Source organism: Chlorocebus sabaeus, chromosome X (assembly GCF_047675955.1).
Source record: "Chlorocebus sabaeus isolate Y175 chromosome X, mChlSab1.0.hap1, whole genome shotgun sequence".
NCBI classification, from domain to species: Eukaryota; Metazoa; Chordata; class Mammalia; order Primates; family Cercopithecidae; genus Chlorocebus; species Chlorocebus sabaeus.
Window position 1 is genome coordinate 115,263,541 of NC_132933.1, and position 20,736 is coordinate 115,284,276.

Here is a 20,736-nt window from a genome sequence, read left to right on the forward strand (position 1 = left end):
GAAACATGTAAGATGAAAACAAGAGTGATACTGTACGTGCAGTGAGCAATACACCCAAAAGGGAAGCCAGAAATGCCAGGGGAAAGGGAGCAAGAAAATTATAAAAATGGCTTGTGAGAAAAATAGCAGAAGAAACTCAGGGAACAAATTTGTTAGAAACTTTTTGCTTCGTGGTTTATTTCATAACTTGCCATCTAATTTCACTCCACATACTTAACCATCCATGCTTGTCTCCAGCATCGCACTACCAGTCCTTTTATTATGTTCTATTTAGGATTTCTAACCTATACTTGAATGCCCCCCATACACCTTCCCTCTACAAGTTTTCAAGCTACTTTGGTGAGTCTAGGGTGACAGTAAGCAACTAATTCAGTCCTGAATCCCCAAGACTGGTTTAGAAGCTCTGCCCACTCCCATGAAAGTTATCTCAACAAACAAAAACAATTGCCATTCAGTCAACATTCATTGGTATAATTAGGTAATGTGGAATTTCGTTTAACACTAATGGTACTACCAGCCCAAGGCAGCAGAAAGTTCACAACTTTGGAGAAGAACTTGAGTTCTGGACGAGGCTCCATCTCTTATCAGTTGGGAGCCATAAGTCCCATAGGTAAATCTTGGGTTGTATCTATTGTTAGACTCCCCACTGGTTGGTGCCTGTCAAAAGTATCCTGCTTGGGCAATAAATGTTATCATTATTCTACTTCTCAACCATATAACCTTTGGAAAGCTACTTAACCTCTCTGCAATGTTTTCTATTTTCTATTCTGAAAATGAATGTGGTAATAATATCCAACTTGAGGAGATATCGCAAGAATTAAATAGGACAGCTTATGTAAAAAGCACTTAGCAACTTAATGTTCTATGTAATTATCAGTTTATCTTGGTTGCAATGACTTGAAAGCATTTTAAAAACTTGGAGCATCTTAGAGCCACTGCCACGAAAAACTGTTATTCTTGCTCTGCTTTAGATAAAGTGGTTGAACCAGTTATTGTATTCTAATCATCTATCTTTTCGCTTTCAATTATTTTAACTGGGCCCTATCCCCATACCCCTTCTCGCTGGGTAGAAGCTTAATATAGGTCCAGTCCTCATTTTTAACTCAATACTTTACTAGGGAAGGCACAACTGTGTAAATAAAATCACATGAAGATTTGAATCAACACAGAGGTATTCAACTCTTTATTCTACTAATAAAACATCAGCATTAAATCTTAATCTAGTATGGCTTATAAGGATATAACGGATATATCAAGCCATATTTTTGATGGGGAAATGTTTGTTGACAAACTTTATCTATAAATGACCACATCATTTCTGTTATTAGATGGCATTCCATAAATGTTCTCCAACAACGCTGTTTAATCATTGAGCTGGAAGAGGGTAAATGTGAAGAACAAAACAGAGTGTGTATAAATAATGGCCCAAAAGCACAGGTAAAGTCAGTTAAGGAGTCCTCATCTATTTTCTTGATGTTTATATTTCTCAAAGAAATATATGTGCATTGTTTTAAAAGTCAAGAGTTCTTCAAAATAATAGCAGGCTCCTGTCCCCACCTATTCCCACCCATATATCAACTCCTTTGAGGCAAAAAATTAAAACACATTTATCTGTATATTTTTCTAGCAATTTATCTCCATATTTTTTAAATGACATCCTTATACAACTATTTAGGTGTTCATTTAGGCATTATATATTAATCTGCTAACATGGAAAATGAAACTTTAGCTTTTTTATAATATCTCCATACATACTTCTCCTTTCTTACCTACCCAAAATAATAGTATCACATTATTTGGCTAAATCAATATTCATTGAGCAATATCATGTGCAATTAGGACTACTTTTGTCTCCTTTTTCTTCCCTTGGTATTACTACCCAGCCGTGATCCTGGACTGTCCTTTTACTACTACCCTGGAAGTTCCCTGTGACCCCCTGGTATTGGGGTCTCAGGTTTTGTGATTCCATATTTTCCAATGTTTTGGTTCATTCCCTCTGTAGTTTTTGACAAACTACAAAAAGGTATCTTTTTGGAGACCTTGCATAGCTAAAGATATGTTTTCTACTTCCATACTTGATTGATAATTTTGGCTGCTACAGAATTCTAGTTTAGAATTTTCTCTATGAATTTTGGAGACCTTGCTTCACTGTTTTTTAAATTTCTAAGTTGCTATGACAGTTCCAATGCTAATCCTTGTTTGGAACCAGGTTTTTTCCTTTTTGGAAATTTTTAGAGTCTCTTCTTTATTGTTTTTCCATCCAATATGCCAGTGGGTCTCTTAAATCTGGCAACTCATGTATTTCACTTATAAAAATATTCTTGCTTTTTCTCATAATTTTCCTCTTTCACTTCATTCTCTTTTAATTGGGACTATTAGACAGAGGTTGGACTTCTCTAATCTTTTTTCTTATTATCAATCTCATTGTCTTTTGGTTGAACTTTCAGGGACATTTATTCAACTTAATATTCTAATTTTTGCATTGAATTATTTTTATTTCTGCTTTTTTTTATTTCTAAGCGTTCTTTTCTGTTCTCTCAATATTCCTTTCAATAATATCCTACTTTCATTTCAGTCATGTTTACTTTCCTCTCTGACAATATTAATTATAGGTTTGGGCATTTGGAAATTTTCTTATGCAGTATCATCTGTTTCCTCCAAGATTGGCTTTCCTATTTGTATATTTTGTTACCATCACTGCCTTTTAAATCAGACACGTTCCTCAAATGTCTTTTGAATGACAGTTCCTATTTAACAGTTTCATCCTAAGAAGCTCACTGGCAACTCTGGGTACGGGAAAGGGCTAGCCAGTTGGCTGGCTTTAGCATAGTGCGATGAGACAGTGTACCTGCATTCACACTGGGATGGAGTAATCCTCCAAATGTCTGTATCTGTGGTTCTTTCTTCGTGAATGTATCTGACAACCATATGTCGTCCTTCAACCAACTGCTTGTTGGAGGCAGTGGCTGCCAATGTTCTGAATGTGGATTTGAGGAAGAGGTTAACTAAATGTGTGTGCAGGAGGGAGGTGCCCACAATTCAGCATGTAAACTTTCATGTCATTCTGCTTTCAGTGAAGTACCACATCTCTGCCCTTGACTGTGCCTTGGGCCTCAAAGCTGAGTTTCTCTAATTCAATCTGTCAAAAAAGTGAATCTCAAGGCTTCTACTAACGTGTGGAGGGCCCAGGTGGAGGAACTGCAGGTTTCCCTACCAAACCTTCTCAGATGCTTCTTTATCAGTTCTTTGAAGCCATCCCCCTATGTCCATATACTTTGCTTCTAACAACTCTCACCTGCAGGCTTCTTCAGAGCCCTACTTTTGGGCTACAAGGGCAACTTCAGCAGCATGCCAAGAGAGTGGGTAGTACCCGAAAATTTACATACCCCCCACCACCAGCTGGAGCTCATTACTGGTACAAGAGTGTACCTCCAGTCTAGAGTGTAATATACACTCCAGAGCTTCCCTACAAGATGAGACAGAGACTGGAATTTAGCCTAAGATCACACTCTTGCTTCATTTCCTTCCATTCACTGCTTCCTACTTTCCCCATTCTCATACTGCTTTCTCCTTGGAACACTTCCTTAATAAACAATTCCATATGAATCCACATCTCAGGGTCAACTTTGGGAAACCTGGCCTAAGACCATCATCCGGTTGCTCAGATTTGGGAAAGTATCTGGGAGTCTAACCACTGTTTATCAAACTTGCAACTAATTCTGTTTTCATACCTGACCCACACTCCCACTACCACCAGAGATGCCTAGAACCTCCAATTCCTGAACCTTTCTAGTGCTGAGTTGAGTTCAGGCTATTCTTCCAAACATCTTGTGGTGCAAGCCCAAGATCCTCTTGGAAGTGTGTGCTTTAGTAGAAAAACATGCAGAGGGTTTACCTGACTTAAATCTATAGAAATTAAGAAGTTATATGGTCAGACAAACATGGGTTCTACCATTTTACTAGCTGTGTGATATTAGGCAAGTTACTAAACCTCTCTAAGTCACAATTTTCTCACCTGTAAAATGAAGAAAATATGCTTATCGTAGTGCCTGTCACATAGTAAGTCTTATCCTTTGATTTATTTTCTGGTGGTGATAAGTTTATGGTACTGCTGCCATATGCCCTCACCTAGTTCCCACATTTCAGAGATGTTTGGCCAAGGTTAAGGGTGGTCATAGGTGCCTGTAATCCTAGCTACTCAGGAAATTTGTTCTCGAAATGTATTCCCCAGACCAGCAGCAGTTGCAGCAGTATCACTGGGAACTTGTTAAAAGTGAAAATTTTCAGGCCAATCTCCAGAAACTTAGGGAGTACAGCCCAGCAATGTGTGTTTTAACAAACCCTCGAGGGATTCTAATGCATGTTCGAGTGTAAGAAACTCTTGTGTCAGAAAAAAAAAAAAATAGACCCACATGGAGATTAAAGCCAAGACTTAGAACCCAGTTGGTGTGGTATTGAAGATCATAAGCAGAGCTAATCAATACACATGGCACCCCTATCCCCAATTAGGGATAGGGAAAAGTCATAATTATAGCTTTATTATTAGAGTAGTGTAGTTGTTAATATTAAGAGCATTATGTGATAAATGAATATAAATAGGAGCTACGAATGAAAGAGTGAAGTGCAGATTTAAGTTTGTAAAACTGACAGTGAGTCACATAGCTTTATATCACATACTTTCAAATACTAATAGAGAAGTCCATTAATGCAAGAAAAAAATACTTTCTGAGCCCAGAAGCTGAAGAAACACTTGAAAGAATCCTTGATTGTATTAACCCTTTTCTGAAACAAGCTAATAAATGTACACGACCTGGAACATTTGCTGAGGAAAACTCATTTGAAGTTGTCACTTTGACAGTGTCACTACTATTGAAATTCCTCTGAAATTTTGAATTAGTGCCATGGAAGCAAATTATCTCTAGAAACAAAGAAGAGAACTTAAGAGCAAAAAATAGCTCATTGAATCCACCACTCAGAATAGGAGGTTGGAGTGGGGAACAGAGCAAGAAGCAAATATTCCAACATCACCTGTATGGCAATTTGCAGTATCTTCAAGCCAATCAGGTGATTTACTCCAAGGAGCACAAATCAGAGAGACAGGAAAGCCAATTCTTATAACACTGCAAAGATCCTACAGTTTTTAAAAGAGAAAAGAGCCCTTTCCCTGGAGGAAGTGCAGAGTAATTCACACAAGTCCTTGTTTAGGGGTGATGCCCACCCACTCAATTTCCTTTGACATATAATCTGCCTGAGCAGCTCAGCTTAATCTCCTGCATGACAGAGCAGAGGGCTTCCCCCCAGCCCTTTATGACCTCTGTGTGAAAATCTCAAAACTTTGCTGTTGCCATCCGGGACACAGCAGCTCTGAATGCCACCACAGGGAATATTAGACAGACTGGCTCAACATCCAAAAGAATACATATGCTATTTAATCAATGCAGAGTGTTTTAGCACCCTATGCTAAAGCCCAACAATACTCAGAATCAACATCCAGAACACTGGCAGCCACTGTCTCCACCAAGCAGTAGGTTGAAGGAGGGTTTATAGTTGTCAGATAGATTCAAGGAAAAGAAAAGAAAAGAAAAGAAAAAAACACACATACTGATATTTGGAGGAGTACTCCATCTCAGTGAAAATGCAGTTACACTGTCTCATCACCCTATGCTGAAGCCCACCAATACTCAAAATCATGGCTGACATAGGGAATTCTTAGTCTATGCCTGGGAGCATCCTCTGGCAAGCACATTACCACACATTCTCAGTGGCCCGTCATAGCACACCTATGAGGTAGGTGCTGCTTGAATTGCATTTTGTTGGTGAAGAAATTAAGCCTCAGAGATGCTAAATAACTTGCTTAAAATCAATCAGATATTGCAACGGAGTCTGACAATCCCAAGGCTACCTGAATCTGAAAAGACTGTTCTTAACTATCATGCTTTAATGTCTTCATTGAGAGTCCAGCCTATTTCAACAATTGCAATTTGTAATAAATGTGCAATTCTCTTTGCCTCACAAGAAGAAAAACATTTTAAAAAGCAAGATTATGTTAATGATATATGCATGAGGACAATACGTCCTTTCTGGTTGGACACTGGATCTCTTTGGCCTTGGATAGCTGTAAAGTCTGTTAGAATGTGTCTCCTTTCCTAAAGTCGTTGTGTGAGTGGAGATTCAGCTGGTCCCGACAGTGCTTGCTTTGAGATTGGTGATGCTTTTGTTGCCATAGACACCAGATTTCAACACACCACTGAGCACAAGGAATCCATTCCACGCAAAGCAATGGGGCCAGCAGATGGGCACAGGAACAGCTAATAGCACATAATGCCATGACCAATATTTGTTTTGCCACCTCTCATTTAGATGTTTTTACCAACGAAGTCTGTAAGACTTTGTCTCTCATCTGAAAAACAGCTTCTTTATGACCCAGATAGCCATACTCACACTTTAACAGGCCAAAGTGGTTCATTTCTCTGGTTCGTTGAATGGTTAAGGCTATTCAGAAAGGAAAATCTGATCTTACACAAAACACTCCTATATTCAGCTTGCAAAAAGAAAGATCAAATACTCTTGAAAATTCAGTTTGATCAAGTGGCTAGCGCCCCAAGAATAATGGGCCTGTTATCTTGGTAGGTTTCCCTAGTAAGTAAAACCATAAAGAAAATAATTAGGAAGCATTTAGTGATGGTGCATGTGTATCTTATATACACATGCATATATATATATCTGTGTGCGTGTGTGTGTATAATAAGAACAACTTTTTTTTTTATGAGACAAACTAATCAAGACATGGTACTTGACTGGTGGTCAGAGATGAACTTGTAAAGTTGAATCATGAAGAGAAAGACTTGGACACATCATGAACTGTTGGACCAGTTTACCTAGAGACCATCACCATGTGGGGAAACTACAGAACCGCCCTGTCACTTGGAGGAAATCCATTGCATATTGTGTTGCAGCCAATCACACGACAAACATCATCTACTAAATTAACCAGCAAAAGTGTAATTAGCGAAGAAGTTAGTAAGAAATTAATATAATCTATCATTTTCACATTCAAAGGCCAATACATGTAATAAAATTCCATTAAAACAATATCCTTATAGAGCACTGTGAGTTTAGTTATTGGCAAAATAAATAATTAAGTTCATTTAAAACAAGTTTTACTGTGTTTATTTTTTCATTTACTCTGTAACAAAAAATTATGAACTATGTTCTCTTTAAATAATTATAATACAAATAATAAGTTTGGGTTTTAGTGGAATGTATATTAACAGATGAAAAGATATAAATAAACTGTATCTAAAGCTTTCTACATTATTTTGAGTAGATCTGTTAAATCATTGTGATTAGAAAATAAAAAGGAAGATGTCTGATCATTTTAAGTTTAAATTAATTTAGAGTTGGAGAGAAGCACTACTTTACATCAAACAGGTAAAATCAATGGAATGACTCTAAAATAGGCTTGGTATCATGATTATCAGGCTCATATCTTCTGTTTGGGAATGTCATAATAAGGTGTCTCTTGAATTATCATGAAATAATTTAAAACTGCTGGGATATGGTTTGTTTGGGCCTTTAAAGGAATTCTAAAAACTTGCTGTATACAGTGAAAAATTACATCTATTAGGAAAAAGAAATCCTTGCATCTGCTCTTTCATTCAATAGATGTCAACATATCCCTTAAACCTACAAGGAGATGCACCAGGAAGTGACTCTTTCCTTCAGTATAACCCACAAACCAGAGAGCTGGTATTCTTGCACCTATGGAAGAAGTCATCCTCAGTAAAAGAGAAAATGATGAAAAATCACGAAGTTTGCAGGAGCAGTTACATTTGTTGACAGGCAATCCCATAACATTGGGGGGAAAATGTAATTCAGAGTGTTGTGCTCAAGTCTGCTCCATAAACCAGCAAGAGCGGCATCACCTGAAGCTCAGTAGAGATGCAGAATCATGAGCCACACTCCAGACTCACTGAGCTAAAAGCTGATTTTTAACAAGATCCCTGGGGTTTGCATGCACATTAAAATATGAGGATCACCAATTGAAATCACAGATTTGGCAACCAGCCTGGGGAAGATGGAACCCCATCTCTGCCACTGACTAGCTGTGTGATCTGGAACAAGTTTCTCAACCTCTCTGTGCCTCAGTTTCCCTACTAGATATGATCGAGATAATAACGGTGCCCATGTTATAAGGTTGTTGGTAGTATTAAGTGACATCTATGTAGAATCTCAAAAAGTCAAACTCATAGAAGGTGAGAGTAGAATGGTAATTGCCAGAAGCTGGAGGTGGGTGGGGGAAGATGGGGAGGGAAAGGGGAGAAGTTGGTAAAAGGGTATGAAGTTTTAATTACACAAGAGGAATAAGTTTCAATGATATTCTGCTGTAGTTAATAATAATGTATTCTATACTTCAAAGTTGCTAAAAGTGGATTTTAAATGTTCTCACCACAAAGAAATGATAATAAGTATGTCAGGTGATGGAGATGTTAATTAGCCTGATTTGCTCATTCCACAATGTACACATGTATCAAAACATCACAGTGTACCCCATAAATACATACAATGATTAGGAATTAAAAATAAAAAAATTTTAACAAACAAAATTACACTTAGGTACATTTTGAAAAGTGACATAATACATGAAAAAAACTTACAATAGTGTGTGGAAATAAGTGATCAATCATTGTTAATCCTTATTACATCACAACATTTTAGCACTCACTGGGTTCTGGGTCATGGATAACAAAGGGTCTAAGCTGTAGCCCATAGAAGTGCCTGCTTCCTGGTTCATCTGTAATCAGCCAATTAGGAATTGGACCCAGCCTACAAAAATCCAGCTTGCCCAACCCTGCCGTCATTTCAAGCCACACTTCAGGGTTTACTTAGGCAGTATGCAACACACACCTGCCTAAAAAATGGGAACCGCTCAAATCCAAAGACTGAATGAAATTCCACACATGCATTTTGTTTGGTAAAAGTTAAAAGAAACAATAAGGGGACTCAATTTCTACCCTGGAAATCTCCATCCTAATTTTCTACTTGTCAGTTTGGCATATACTAAAAATTCTGATGAAATCCAGTGAGAACACAGGTACTCCCAAATGCTGGTGGAGGGAATAGAAATTGGTAGAACATTTTTGGAGGGCAATTTGATAATCCTCTATCAAATAAAAAATATATGTCAATTTTGACCCAGCAATTGTGTTTTAAAAATTTACCCTACATAGATACTTGCAAAAGTTGGCAAAAATACATATATGAAAAGATATATATACACACACATATATTACATGTATACATTATGTGTATATATATGCATTTTACAGCAATCCTCTTTTATCCAAGGTTTTGCTTTCTGTGGTTTCAGTTACCAGCAGACATCCGGGGTCCAAAAATACTATGTGGAAAGTTCCAGAAATAAACAATTCATAAGTTTTAAATTTCATGCCATTCTGAGTAGTGTGATAAAATTTGGGGACATCCTGCTCCTTCCCACCTGGGACATGAATCATCCCTTTTTCCAGCATATCCACTCTGTAAACCACCTGCCCCTTGGTCACTTAGTAGGTGTCTCTAGGTGTCTTGGGTATCAGATCAGAAAAGCAGTATATATAGCATTTGGTACTATCCATGGTTCCAGGCATCCACTGGGGGTCTTGGAACATATCCTGGCAGATACGGCGGGACTACTGTATATGTATATGCATGTATATTATTTATGGCACTATTTGTGATAGCAAAAAAAGGCGAAAAAACTGGAATCAACCTAATGTCCATCAATAAGGGTTAAATTATAGTATAACTATTAAACCAGTATAAAGAATGTTACATCTCTGTATACAATATGCAAAGATGTCCAATGTACATTAAGCAAGAAAGCAAGTTGTATAATATATGTATAATATGATAATTTGTATAAGTGGATAAAATACAGGTATTTTATGGAATAGACTTCTAAAAAAATTTTTTTAAATGTTAACTTTTAAAACAAATTTTTTTTTTTTTTTGGAGATGGAGTCTCACTCTGTCACCCAGGCTGGAGTATAGTGGTGCAGTCTCGGCTCACTGCAACCTCCGCCTCCCAGGTTCAACCAATTCTCCTGCCTCAGTCTCCTGAGTAGCTAGGATTACAGGCACCTACCACATGCCCAGCTAATTTTTGTATTTTTAGTAGAGACAGGGTTTCACTATGTTGTCCAGGCTGGTCTCGAACTCCTGACCTCATGTGATCTGCCCACCTCGGCCTCCCAAAGTGCTGGGATTAGAGGCATGAGCCACCGTGCCAGGCCTAAAACAAATTTTAAATAAACAATTTAAAGACTCATTTTGTTTTATATCTTTGGTGAGAGAAATACTTTTTAAGAAAAGGTAGGAAAAATGCAGTTGCTGCCATAAAATATATTCCCCAAACTTTACTAGTTTAAATCTTGATTAACAGTTAATATCTTAGCTTTTATTTAATTGGCAGCTAGCTGACAGCAAAAAACAAGATACCTTACAGGTGTCATGACACATGGAGATGACGTGGAAAAGGCAAGAGAAACACCAAAGGGAGGAAAAGCGAACGGATAAAGGAGGTCACAAGACAGACCTTGCCAAGGGATGCCAAAGGGCAGATGCTTTGGTAACCAACAAACAACCATTTCCTTCTCCCTTTTTTCGTGTCGGTACCTGTCAATGATCGAGGTTAAAAATAAAAACACCGGCCTTCCCAGCCTCCCTGAAACTAGAACTGGCTAATGACCAAGCGCTGCGCAATGAGTCAGAGGGAAATTCTTCTAGGATAGAATGTTCTACATGACTTTAGAAAAAGATGCAGGGGAAAAAAAGCCTCAGACCTTTCCTCACTACTTCAGTTAGGGGAACACAATGTTTGCAATGACAGCAGCCATGTTACAACATTGAAAGGTGAAACAGCTCAAACACTGAGAACAGCAGAGAAAACAGCCGGAAAGAGCTTGGATTTGGATAACTCTCCTGAGTTGCTGAAACAATCCTGGAGTGGCCTAGTTTTCCACTTCCACATAATAAATGTTCTCATTATTTAGATGACTTTTTATTGGACATTTTGTTATTTACAGCTAAAAGCATTGCCCCTTACACAGCTGCCAACCACCTGCCTTAGAAATGAGCCAAAGACCCAATTAACAACTTTGCAGTAACTTGCTGTTGTTGTTTTCAAATCACAGCAGGAAGATAGGTACGTCATATTGAGCTCATTTACTATCTGATATTCAGAATTACCTTAGGTTTTCTGTTAGTAGTAGCGAAAAAGGCTACCATTGATTCCATTTAGCAGCTACTATGTGCCAAGCACTGTGCTAGGTACTTTATCTAGGACTAGTCATCACAGCAACTTCCAAACCAGTCTCCTTTGGCTGGGCAAATAAAATTACATCTACATGTTTCCCGCCTTACTTAAACAACTTAGCATTTCATTACAAATGTAAACCACAAACCACTAGTTGTACTTGTGACTTTGTCACCTATAGAAATCACAGATATATGCATGCCACGCTGCAGCTGTGGAAGGTATCTCAAAATATCATTGACTCTCATCACTGTTTCAAAAGTATCATCATCATTAGACCTGCCGTAAAATCTTATTTAATGTGTTAATAAAGGAGCACATGCACTACTGCTCACACATTTTAAAAATGTTTTGGTAACAGGGCTGCAATATACTTGACTTCCCTTGTAATTCTGTGTGTTTTCTTTTATGCATTTAAAAATATTTTTCTAAGAAGAGGTCCTGTAGGTTTCACCAGACTGACAAGGAGTCCTTGGCACAAAAGGGGTTTACACCCCCCATAACCAGTCCCGCTTGTTATCATTCTTAATATTGTCAATCCACTCTTAATACAGAAAACTGGGGTCATCTTTCTAAAAGGTAAGTTAGATCAAGATATTTCCTCCTTTAAACACAAAACAAATGCAGACTCCTAACTGACTAACTTGAGCCTCCAGGATCTGGTTTTACCCTGCTCATGTCTCCTTCCATGGTTTCAAACTCCTCTATGCCCTGCTCTCTCTGTCCTCCAGCCATGCTAGCCTCCTTCTATTTCTTTGAAATGTCCAAGTCATTTCCTACCTTAGGAGCTCTTGCCCTCTGCCTGGAATGCCTGTTCTTAGCGCAGCCACTTGGTTCCCATGCTCTAGTGATAAGCCAGGACATTGCCTCCACAGAGAAGCTTTCCTACCACAGAGCAGCCCTCCTCTTTCCCACCTGTCCTCAATTAGTTCCTGATTACATCCTTAAGAGCACTTAACTAAAAGGACTGATGTTATTTTTTTCTTCACCAACAGACTTGTATTTTTTGTTCACTACTGAATCCAAGCATCTAGTAAGTTGCCTCACACCACGTAGAAACCTGACGTTCACTGAATGAATGAATGAAAACCAGAACGAGTCAATGAAGAAGCTCTTATTAATCAATTTACAGGTGAGGAAATTAAGGCTCAACGATGTTAAAATATTTTTCCAAGATCATTCAGTGGCAGAGTTATTATTTTAACTGAGATCCTAGGTCTCCCCATAATCCCTCTGCCATTGTCCGCTCCATTTCCACCAATCAGTGGAAAGTCGAATGGACCCAATGTAAGTTTATCTGGCATGATTTGTTGAGACTTCAATGCCCCGTTGCTCAAGGATATCTGCCTAAGAAATCCTTGGAGCTATTCCAGGAAGGCCAAGTTAAGTGAAAATACAGGCCAAGTGAAAATACACATACATGTGTATGTATCTTGCCACATACATATACATCTTTTTCTTATGTCTGAACCTTGTAAACATAAATACAAACAACAAAATCAAATCAAAAGAAAAGAACCTAGAAAAGGGTAAACTAAGGAAGGAACAAATTAGATAAACCCAGGAGAAACGTCTACACATAAATACAGATCTGCTAAGGTACTGTATGCTAGCTTATAGGGACCACAATTCTAGCCATACACTCCCTAGTAGCCAACACAAAGTGACAAACAGAATCAGTTACATGACATATTTTGAAGATTTTTACAATTCAATCAATTGCCAGGAGTCACACAACTATTACTGTCTCTACAATCTGAGAGCGATTCCTCTTGTGGGTCTTTAAAGTGAAAGGTAGGATATAGTAATCAGCATTCTAAACTACAGGTCTTTTAAATAAACCTATCAAGCTTCATAGAATGATGTCTTACAGTATGCCTTAATAGAGGTGGCAGTTATAATGCTAAAATCTATGCAGCACAGTATTGCCTTGCTATTCAAAGCATGCTCTATGGACCCGCAATATCAGCATCACCCAGGAACTTGCAGCGCTACAAGATCTGCAGGTGATTCCTAAGCACATTAAAGTTTAATAAGCACTGCTTTATTGGTTGAGCTTAAGCCAAGAAAAATAATGGAAAGAACTATAATTCATTCATTCATTCATTTAACAAATATTTACTGAAACTTTGGCAGTGGGAAAAGATTTCTTTAGACATAACACCAAAACTACCATCATAAAGGAAAATATTGATAAATGGGACACCACTAAAACTGAGTGATATTTGCAAACACACACAAAGCTGGGTATCTAAAAATGTGTCAGGCAGTCTTGGCAATGAACATCAATGAAACCAAAAATGTCTACCCTTATGGAGCTTACATTCTAATTGGCGAAGACATAAATAAACAATTTAAGTAAAACAAATCACTAAAGGGGGATAAGTTGAGGGTGGGGTTGCAATTTTAAATAGGGTAGTCAGGAAAGGCCTCAGTGAGGAAGTAAAGACCTATACAAGGCCAGGCACAGTGGCTCATGACTGTCATCCCAGCACTTTAAGAGACTGAGGCGGGCAGATCACTTGAGCCCAGGAGTTCCAGAACAGCATAGGCAATATAGTAAAACTCTGTCTCTACAAAAAATACAAAAAATTAGCCGGGTGTGGTGGCGCATGCCTGTGGTGTCACCTACTTGGGAGGCTGAGGTAGAAGGATCACCTGAGCCCAGGAGGTCGAGGCTACAGTGAGCCATGGTTGCACCACTGCACTGCAGCCTGGGTGACAGACTGAGACCCTGTCTCAAAAAAAAAAAATATTTATATGTGTGTGTGTATATATATACACACACACACACCTATACAAGGTCAGAGATCTAGCTATAAATACTTAGAGGGAGTGTTCCAAGTAGAAAGAACCGTAAGAACAAACAGCCTGAGACAGGAAAGTAACTAAAACAGTAAGACAGCCAGTGTGGTTGAAGAAGAATGAGCAAGGAGTAGAGTAGGTGTGTAGGAGGCTAGATCATGTGGGGCCTTCTCAGGATTTTTCAGAATCATAACTTTAACTGTGAGATGACAAGCCACTGGAGAAAAAGTAATAGGGAGCCACTGCAGTATGCTGAGCAGGGAAATAACATGATGAAAAGTGTCTTTTGAAATATTTGTTTCTTAGGGGTAGATGGAACGGCTTGAGTGGGAGATTCTAGCTCAAAGTATATTGCACCAGTCCCAATATATGGTGATTCATTCATTCAACTCTTTATTAGGTGGCAAAGATGTGCCAAGTAAAGTGGGGAGGATCTAAATTAGAGTGTTAACTGAGGGAACTGCCAGAGGAATGTGAATATAAATGACATCGGAGGGGAAGAAACCCAGGACATACTGACAGATTATTTATAGAGAAATGACACAAATTCGCAATTCAATTTAATCAAGGTCAATGGATCACCTACTGAGGGCAAAGTCCTGTGCTGGCTAGGACTTGCGGGGTGGGGATGGTGTGGAAAACTTGTACTTTCCCCTCAAAGGGCTTCCAGCCTGGCGTGCTTAGCCCCTGCCCTACACCTTTCAAGCCAGAAAGTCCTGAATTGCCACAGCTGCAGCTGGCACTGGAACTAACTGGTTTGCTCAGGTTAAGAGCTGGGCTTTTTTTTTTTTTTTTTTTTTTTCCTTATCCTTGAAGCTTGTTCCATCTCCTGGGAGCAGGGTCCAAAGCACCTCAACTCGATTAGCATAAAAAAGAAGATCTGGTTTGGCAGGAGGGCAGAAGAGAGGTCTTAATAAATGTCTTTGTGGCTCAGTGTTGCAGATTGGCCCAAACCACCAGTTTTTGGGCAGAGTCCTTCTGGTCTGCTTCCACCTATGTGACCTGGTGGTCACACACTCTTCCCATTCCATTCTGGAGAAAAGGCCTCAAGGCACGGAAAGGGGAAGAGGCAAGATTAAGGAAAACAATTGGAAAAAATTTTTGAAAATCGCCTGCTGCCAGACTACAAGGTGAGGGGAGCAGATGCAAATGTATGCAAATGATATGTAAATATCTCTGTGGCCTGCTAAAAGGTTTTCTACAACTGGAAGGGCATTTGAATAACTGCTGGCAGCAACAGTGACTCAGAAGCAGAGTAAACTATTTCAAGACAACTTTGTAACATAGATCTTTGCTGCCCAGCTAACACAGTGCACTTTCTTTAGTAATCTTTTTTCTCACTTGAATCAACCTCACCTGCTATTTTAAAAAAACCTGTCCGCCTCTGTAGAGGTGATCTAAGTTAATTACTCTTTTAAAACACTGTATATACCTTTAATTTTTCTTCAAACGCCTTTCTCGCCTAAATAAAGCCAAGTTAAATGTGTCACTTCCTCCCTAGAACAATACTTGGCTCCAGTGGATTATGAATGAAAGTGCCTCTCTCTCAGTTCTAGTCACTATGATCCTTCAGAGTTTTGTTCTTTTTCCTACTCCACAGGAACTGGCATATTCTCTTCTAATAACCACATGCTGATTTCAAAGTGAGTCCAGGAAAAAATACGTATGTGAAAACCAATTCACTTTCAGGAGCCACTGTAAAGTTATTCATCAAGAAAAGCTACCCTGTGAAGAAAGCTGTGGTCTTGCCCATCCTAAGCAAATATGTTTAAGTGAAATGATGCACATGCAACCACAATGGGGTACATTTCCGGGTACATTTCCGTCTACCTTTAAGTATTTTTAAAGGGGACACTCCTATCAGATATGCATTTAATAAGAGCCATGGGTTGAACTGAATAGTAAGCAAGATAGTACACACATCAGACCCACAGCTGAGCAGTTATTCTTGGTTATAGACCCAGGGCTCCAGAAGCAACTTACCTCCACATCGGCCCCGAAAAGTTCCATTACTTTCTAGCACTCTAACATTCGAGGATGCCTCAGCTTTTTACAGCAGAGTCAAAGGAAAGGAAATCCCTTCCATTTCTGAGGTTTTCATCTTACTTGAAAGGGCCACAGTGTCATCCCCCAGAAAGCTAACAGGCATCTGGAGTGATGCCACGTTCAGCGTAAAAACACGGACAAAGCGCACAGACGCCGAATCTCAACAAATGAGAGACTGAAAAAGACAGGAAAGAAGACGGACAAAAGCAGGAGACAGACCTCAAGAGACTGACGAAATGCTAGCACCACACGAAGAGTAACAAAGAGATGGAGAGCAACCCGGGGCAGTGCTGCCGGAGCCAAGGAGTCCGGGGAAGGGAGGCCGGGCAAGCGGCGAGCGCCCTCCCGCGGCCGGGGCTACCTCTTACCTCCTGGGCGAGTTTCTGCTTGAGCACCAGCGCGGCACACAGGTAGCCTGCGCGGCCCACGAACAGCTCGTCGGAGCCGCACTCCAGGAAGGAGACCGGCGCGCAGACGGCACACAGAGCCCGGAACTTGCCCAGCGGCTGCACGTAGTCGGACCGGCCCAGGGCGTGGTACACGAGCGTGGCCACGGCGTACACGCCCGCGCCCCCGAGCAGGAAGGCAGCGCGGGTGTCGGCGTCCGGCTCGCCCCACTCCTCGGCGCGGGCGCACGCGTCGATGAGGCGCTTAGCCGAGCGCAGATAGCGTTCCCGGGCCGTGGAGAAGAGCGGGCTCTGCGAGACGTGGTAGAGCATGTAGGCCACTCCGGCCACGCCGCCATAAAGCCCCCCTTGGCAGCCGCTAGCCCCGGCCGTCGCCCCTCGGGCCTCCGCGTCGCCCCCGAGTGGGGGAAGCTCCTGGAGGATGCGCTCGATGGTGGCGGTGACCAAGGGCGCCACCGCCTCCTCACACTGGCCCGCCAGCAGGCTGCCCTGGTAGTCATCGAAGCGATTGGCGAAGCAGCGCTTGGTGTCCATGCTGTTACCCGTGCCCGCTAGTGCGGAGCTGAGGACCGCTTGAAGTCGTGCCCTGCAGCCCCGCACACCACCTCCAGCTCTCTGAGGCACTCGGATGGCGGTGTATGCGGCGGGGAAGGAAGGAGAAGGATGAGACGGGAGGTGACAAGAGGAGGCGGGCAAGGAGCGGATGGCCAAGTGGGGCGCCGGGCTGCCGCGAGGCTCCCGAGTGGCCCGGGCGATCGCGGGGTTGCGTATCGTGCGCTCCCCTCTCAGAGGCCGCGCCCTCGCCGAACCCGCCCCCTCCTGCGCCGCCGCAGCTCGGCTGCCTCTCCAAGGGGCCGAGGTGATATCTGGCAGGACCCACGCGGGGCCCGCGCCACTCCTCCCGCTCCGCCCCCGGCTCCTCCCCTCCTGGCGGAAGGCCGAGGACCTGCGGGACACTGATCTGGGACTCTGGGACTCAGCATAGACACACCTGGCGGTAGAGGTGACAGTCTCCAGTCCTTTGTATACTCAAAGTGTGGTCCTTGGGTTAGAAGCATCAACATCACCCAGGAGCATATTAAAAACGCAGCATCTCAGGCTTCGCTCCAGACCTATTGAATCCAAATCTGAATATTCAGCAAGATCCCCAGGTGATTCGCGTGCACATTAAAGTTTGAGGAGCCACTGAATTAGGCTAGAGTACCAAGACAAAAGTAGCAAGAGTACCAAGGCGTACTGGTACGCCTTCTTTGAAGTTTGTATTTCATCTTGGTCGCTTCGGAGTTCTCGTTATGAATGTTTCAATCCCAAAGGCTGGGGTATTTGAGCACATCATGTTTAATGCATTAAAACGGTGAAATACCCCATACGGGAACTTTTTTCCCAGTTTTGGTTTTTGTATTGTTTTCTTCGAGTATACAGGAGTAAAAACTCAAAGAACCACACCAGATTAAGGCAAGGAAGGGGCACTCCCCTCCTGCCATGCGTGCATAGTAAAAGCTAAATACATATCTTGAAGTCATTAACTAGTTAATATTAGGATAAACGCTCTGTGATAATTTAATTAGGCTTTTTATCTCCCCCTTCCCTCCCTTCTTTCCCATGTTTGTTCTCTTCTGCTTTCTTCCCAAGGGTATTATGGAGGTTCTCCTATGTGTCCTGAAACCTGAAACCTGGAAATAGATGGATGAATAAGAGGGACATGATCCTAGACCTCTTGGAGCTTACAATTCAGTAGGAAAAAAGAGAAAATGAACAATTACAAAAGCTAGTGGCCTTTCTTGTGCTCAGCTGTTTGAAGTAATTCTGCCTTTCCCAAAGTGTTGACTCTTGAAGACTAAAGAGGTCACGTTTCCCAGAAGTATTTGTATTTTGACAGGGACTATGCAAGACACAAAGGAGTAAGTGGCTCATAGAACAGTTTCTGATACTTTGTGGGGAGACTAACTACTCCACTTACTTGAAAGGCCAGTTTGGACGCAATTTTTTTTTCCTTAGAAGTGTTAAATGTCACCATGATTGGGAAGAAGAAATTAAATACCCTGCCCCTCCACCCTTACTTAATGTAGTCCGGGAAAGAACCTTAGTTTGCCAACATGACTGCCAGGAGGGACACAACCACATAGTTCAATGACAGTATGGCCATCGTCCCCCTTTGATGCTGCCAAAACGGATTTACTTTTAATAATAATAATAATAATAAAAGTCCACTTTTAGGCAGGGAGCTTGATATGTTAAAGGAAGGAGAGGCATCAAAGAAGCAACAGGAATGTTGAGTTTCTCCTTGAGACATCCTTCCTCATCCCTCAACCACAACAGGCATTAGAGGTGATTTTTGTCCCCTCAGACAAGGAAACATAAAATAAAGCCTTTACCGGCAGAAATGAAGCCTTATTCCACTTCATTCCTCCACACCTCTCTCACCCTTGTCATGAATCTAGAGGCAACTCTTAATTCTGACTCTGATTATTCTTCCAAACACTCCATCCCAGAGGTAGCGCCAGCAACAACAGGGATCTGCTAACTGGCTTCAAAATAGAACTGTATGTAAACGCATCTCCGAGAAAAGGAGCTCTTCTGCTTTTTCCCAGTTGTGTCATCTGTCCATTGCCCCAAAATGTTGTATAAAAAGCAATCACAAAATCTTATAGCACATGACAGTAAGTTTACTGTTCATGCATCTGGGATCTTGGCTGGGCTCATTCAGGTGTCTGGAGGTCAGTTGGGTCATGCTTGGGGAGACTGAGGTGACTGGGCTGCGACCCATGTCTCTTGTCTTTTAGCTGACCAACGCAGCATGCTTGCATGGCAATGGCAGAGGGGCAAAAGCAAAAGCAGAGACATGCAAGACTTCTGAGGGTCTAGTCTCAGGACCACACACTCTTTTCTGCCTTCGTCTATTGGCAAATCACATGAGGAAATATAAGGTGTTTTTGTTGAACTTCAAAGTTGCATGACAAAGAGTGTGGATACAGGGTAGGGTGAAGTATTAGGGTTCTTTGAAACCCCACCTCTAATTGTCCTATACTTAATTTGCATGCAGTGTTATTTATTTTAATACCATTACTCCACTAGAATATACTCTCCGTGAGGGTAGGGCTTTTTCTTGCATTTATTTACTGATATGCAAGAGCCTAGAATACTCTCTGACTATACTACAACTACTACTACTACTATCACTACTACATGTATTAGATATTTACTAAACGTTTATGAAATAATGAATGAATTACCATGAGAGTGCCATGAGAGACTTAAGGTACCCTAAAGTGTAGAATACAGAGTGAGGCCTTTTTTCAAACCTTAACCTGACATGTCTAAACTCCTCCTATATTCTTGGATCCTTTTCCTCTTGTGAGTACAAAATGTGAACATTCTGCGGTTTCTGCTCTTGTCTGTTTCTCTACAAGATATGGTGACCTCTATACTTTATCTTGAATTCAGGGCCTTCACACATTCTACCTTTGCTAACTAACCCTCTGTGGCAGCTTATATTTTTCCAATATGGCCACAACAATATCTCTACAATCCATGTGACCTTGACATTCCTCTCATCAGGAGGGAGGTACATGTAACTTCTTCTGAACACTGGGTGGGCTGATATCTCATTTGTAACAAATAGAATGTGATGGAAATAACACGGTATGGCATCCAAGGCTAAATTATAAAAAGTAATGCAGCTTCCATCTTAAATGTTGCAGCACTCACATTTGGAGCCTTGGGCTACCTTGTAAGAATCTGACTACCCTGAAGCTGCCTTATCGGGAGGAAGCCCAGACAACATGAAGAGGTCACTTGGAAGTGCTTGGATTGACAAGCCGAGGACAGCATCAACTGACAGCTATGTGAGTGAACCACTTTGGATATATCCAGTCCAGTCAAGCCTTCAGATTACCACCATCCTAAACTCTTCCAGAATTCGTGACCCAAAAAATTACAAACAAAAATAGAGTTGTTATAAGCCTCTAAGTTTTAGGATAATGTGTTATGGAGCAAGGTAACTGGAATGTCCTGCTAGCTTCCCATAATCCGATGCTATGGAAGTCCCCTCTAACCAACAGTCTACACTCAACAGGGCAATGAGCAGTTAGGAAGATAAATATTTCAGAGAAATCTGGAAGACAGAGAAGTATGCAGGCACCCGAAAAGATGTGTTCTGAAATA

The 20,736-nt window shown here is 41.0% G+C and overlaps 1 protein-coding gene across 1 annotated transcript in view; it reads right to left on the bottom strand.

Moving 5' to 3' along the window:
• LANCL3 (LanC like family member 3) overlaps nucleotides 1-17,406 on the bottom strand; it is a 106,971-nt gene extending 89,565 nt beyond the window's left edge. The window contains exon 1 of the mRNA XM_008019602.3: nucleotides 16,534-17,406. Within this exon, the coding sequence (XP_008017793.2) occupies nucleotides 16,534-17,106 (573 nt within the window). The 5' untranslated portion in view covers nucleotides 17,107-17,406. The remainder of the gene's footprint in view (nucleotides 1-16,533) is intronic.
• Nucleotides 17,407-20,736: the final 3,330 nt, after the last annotated feature.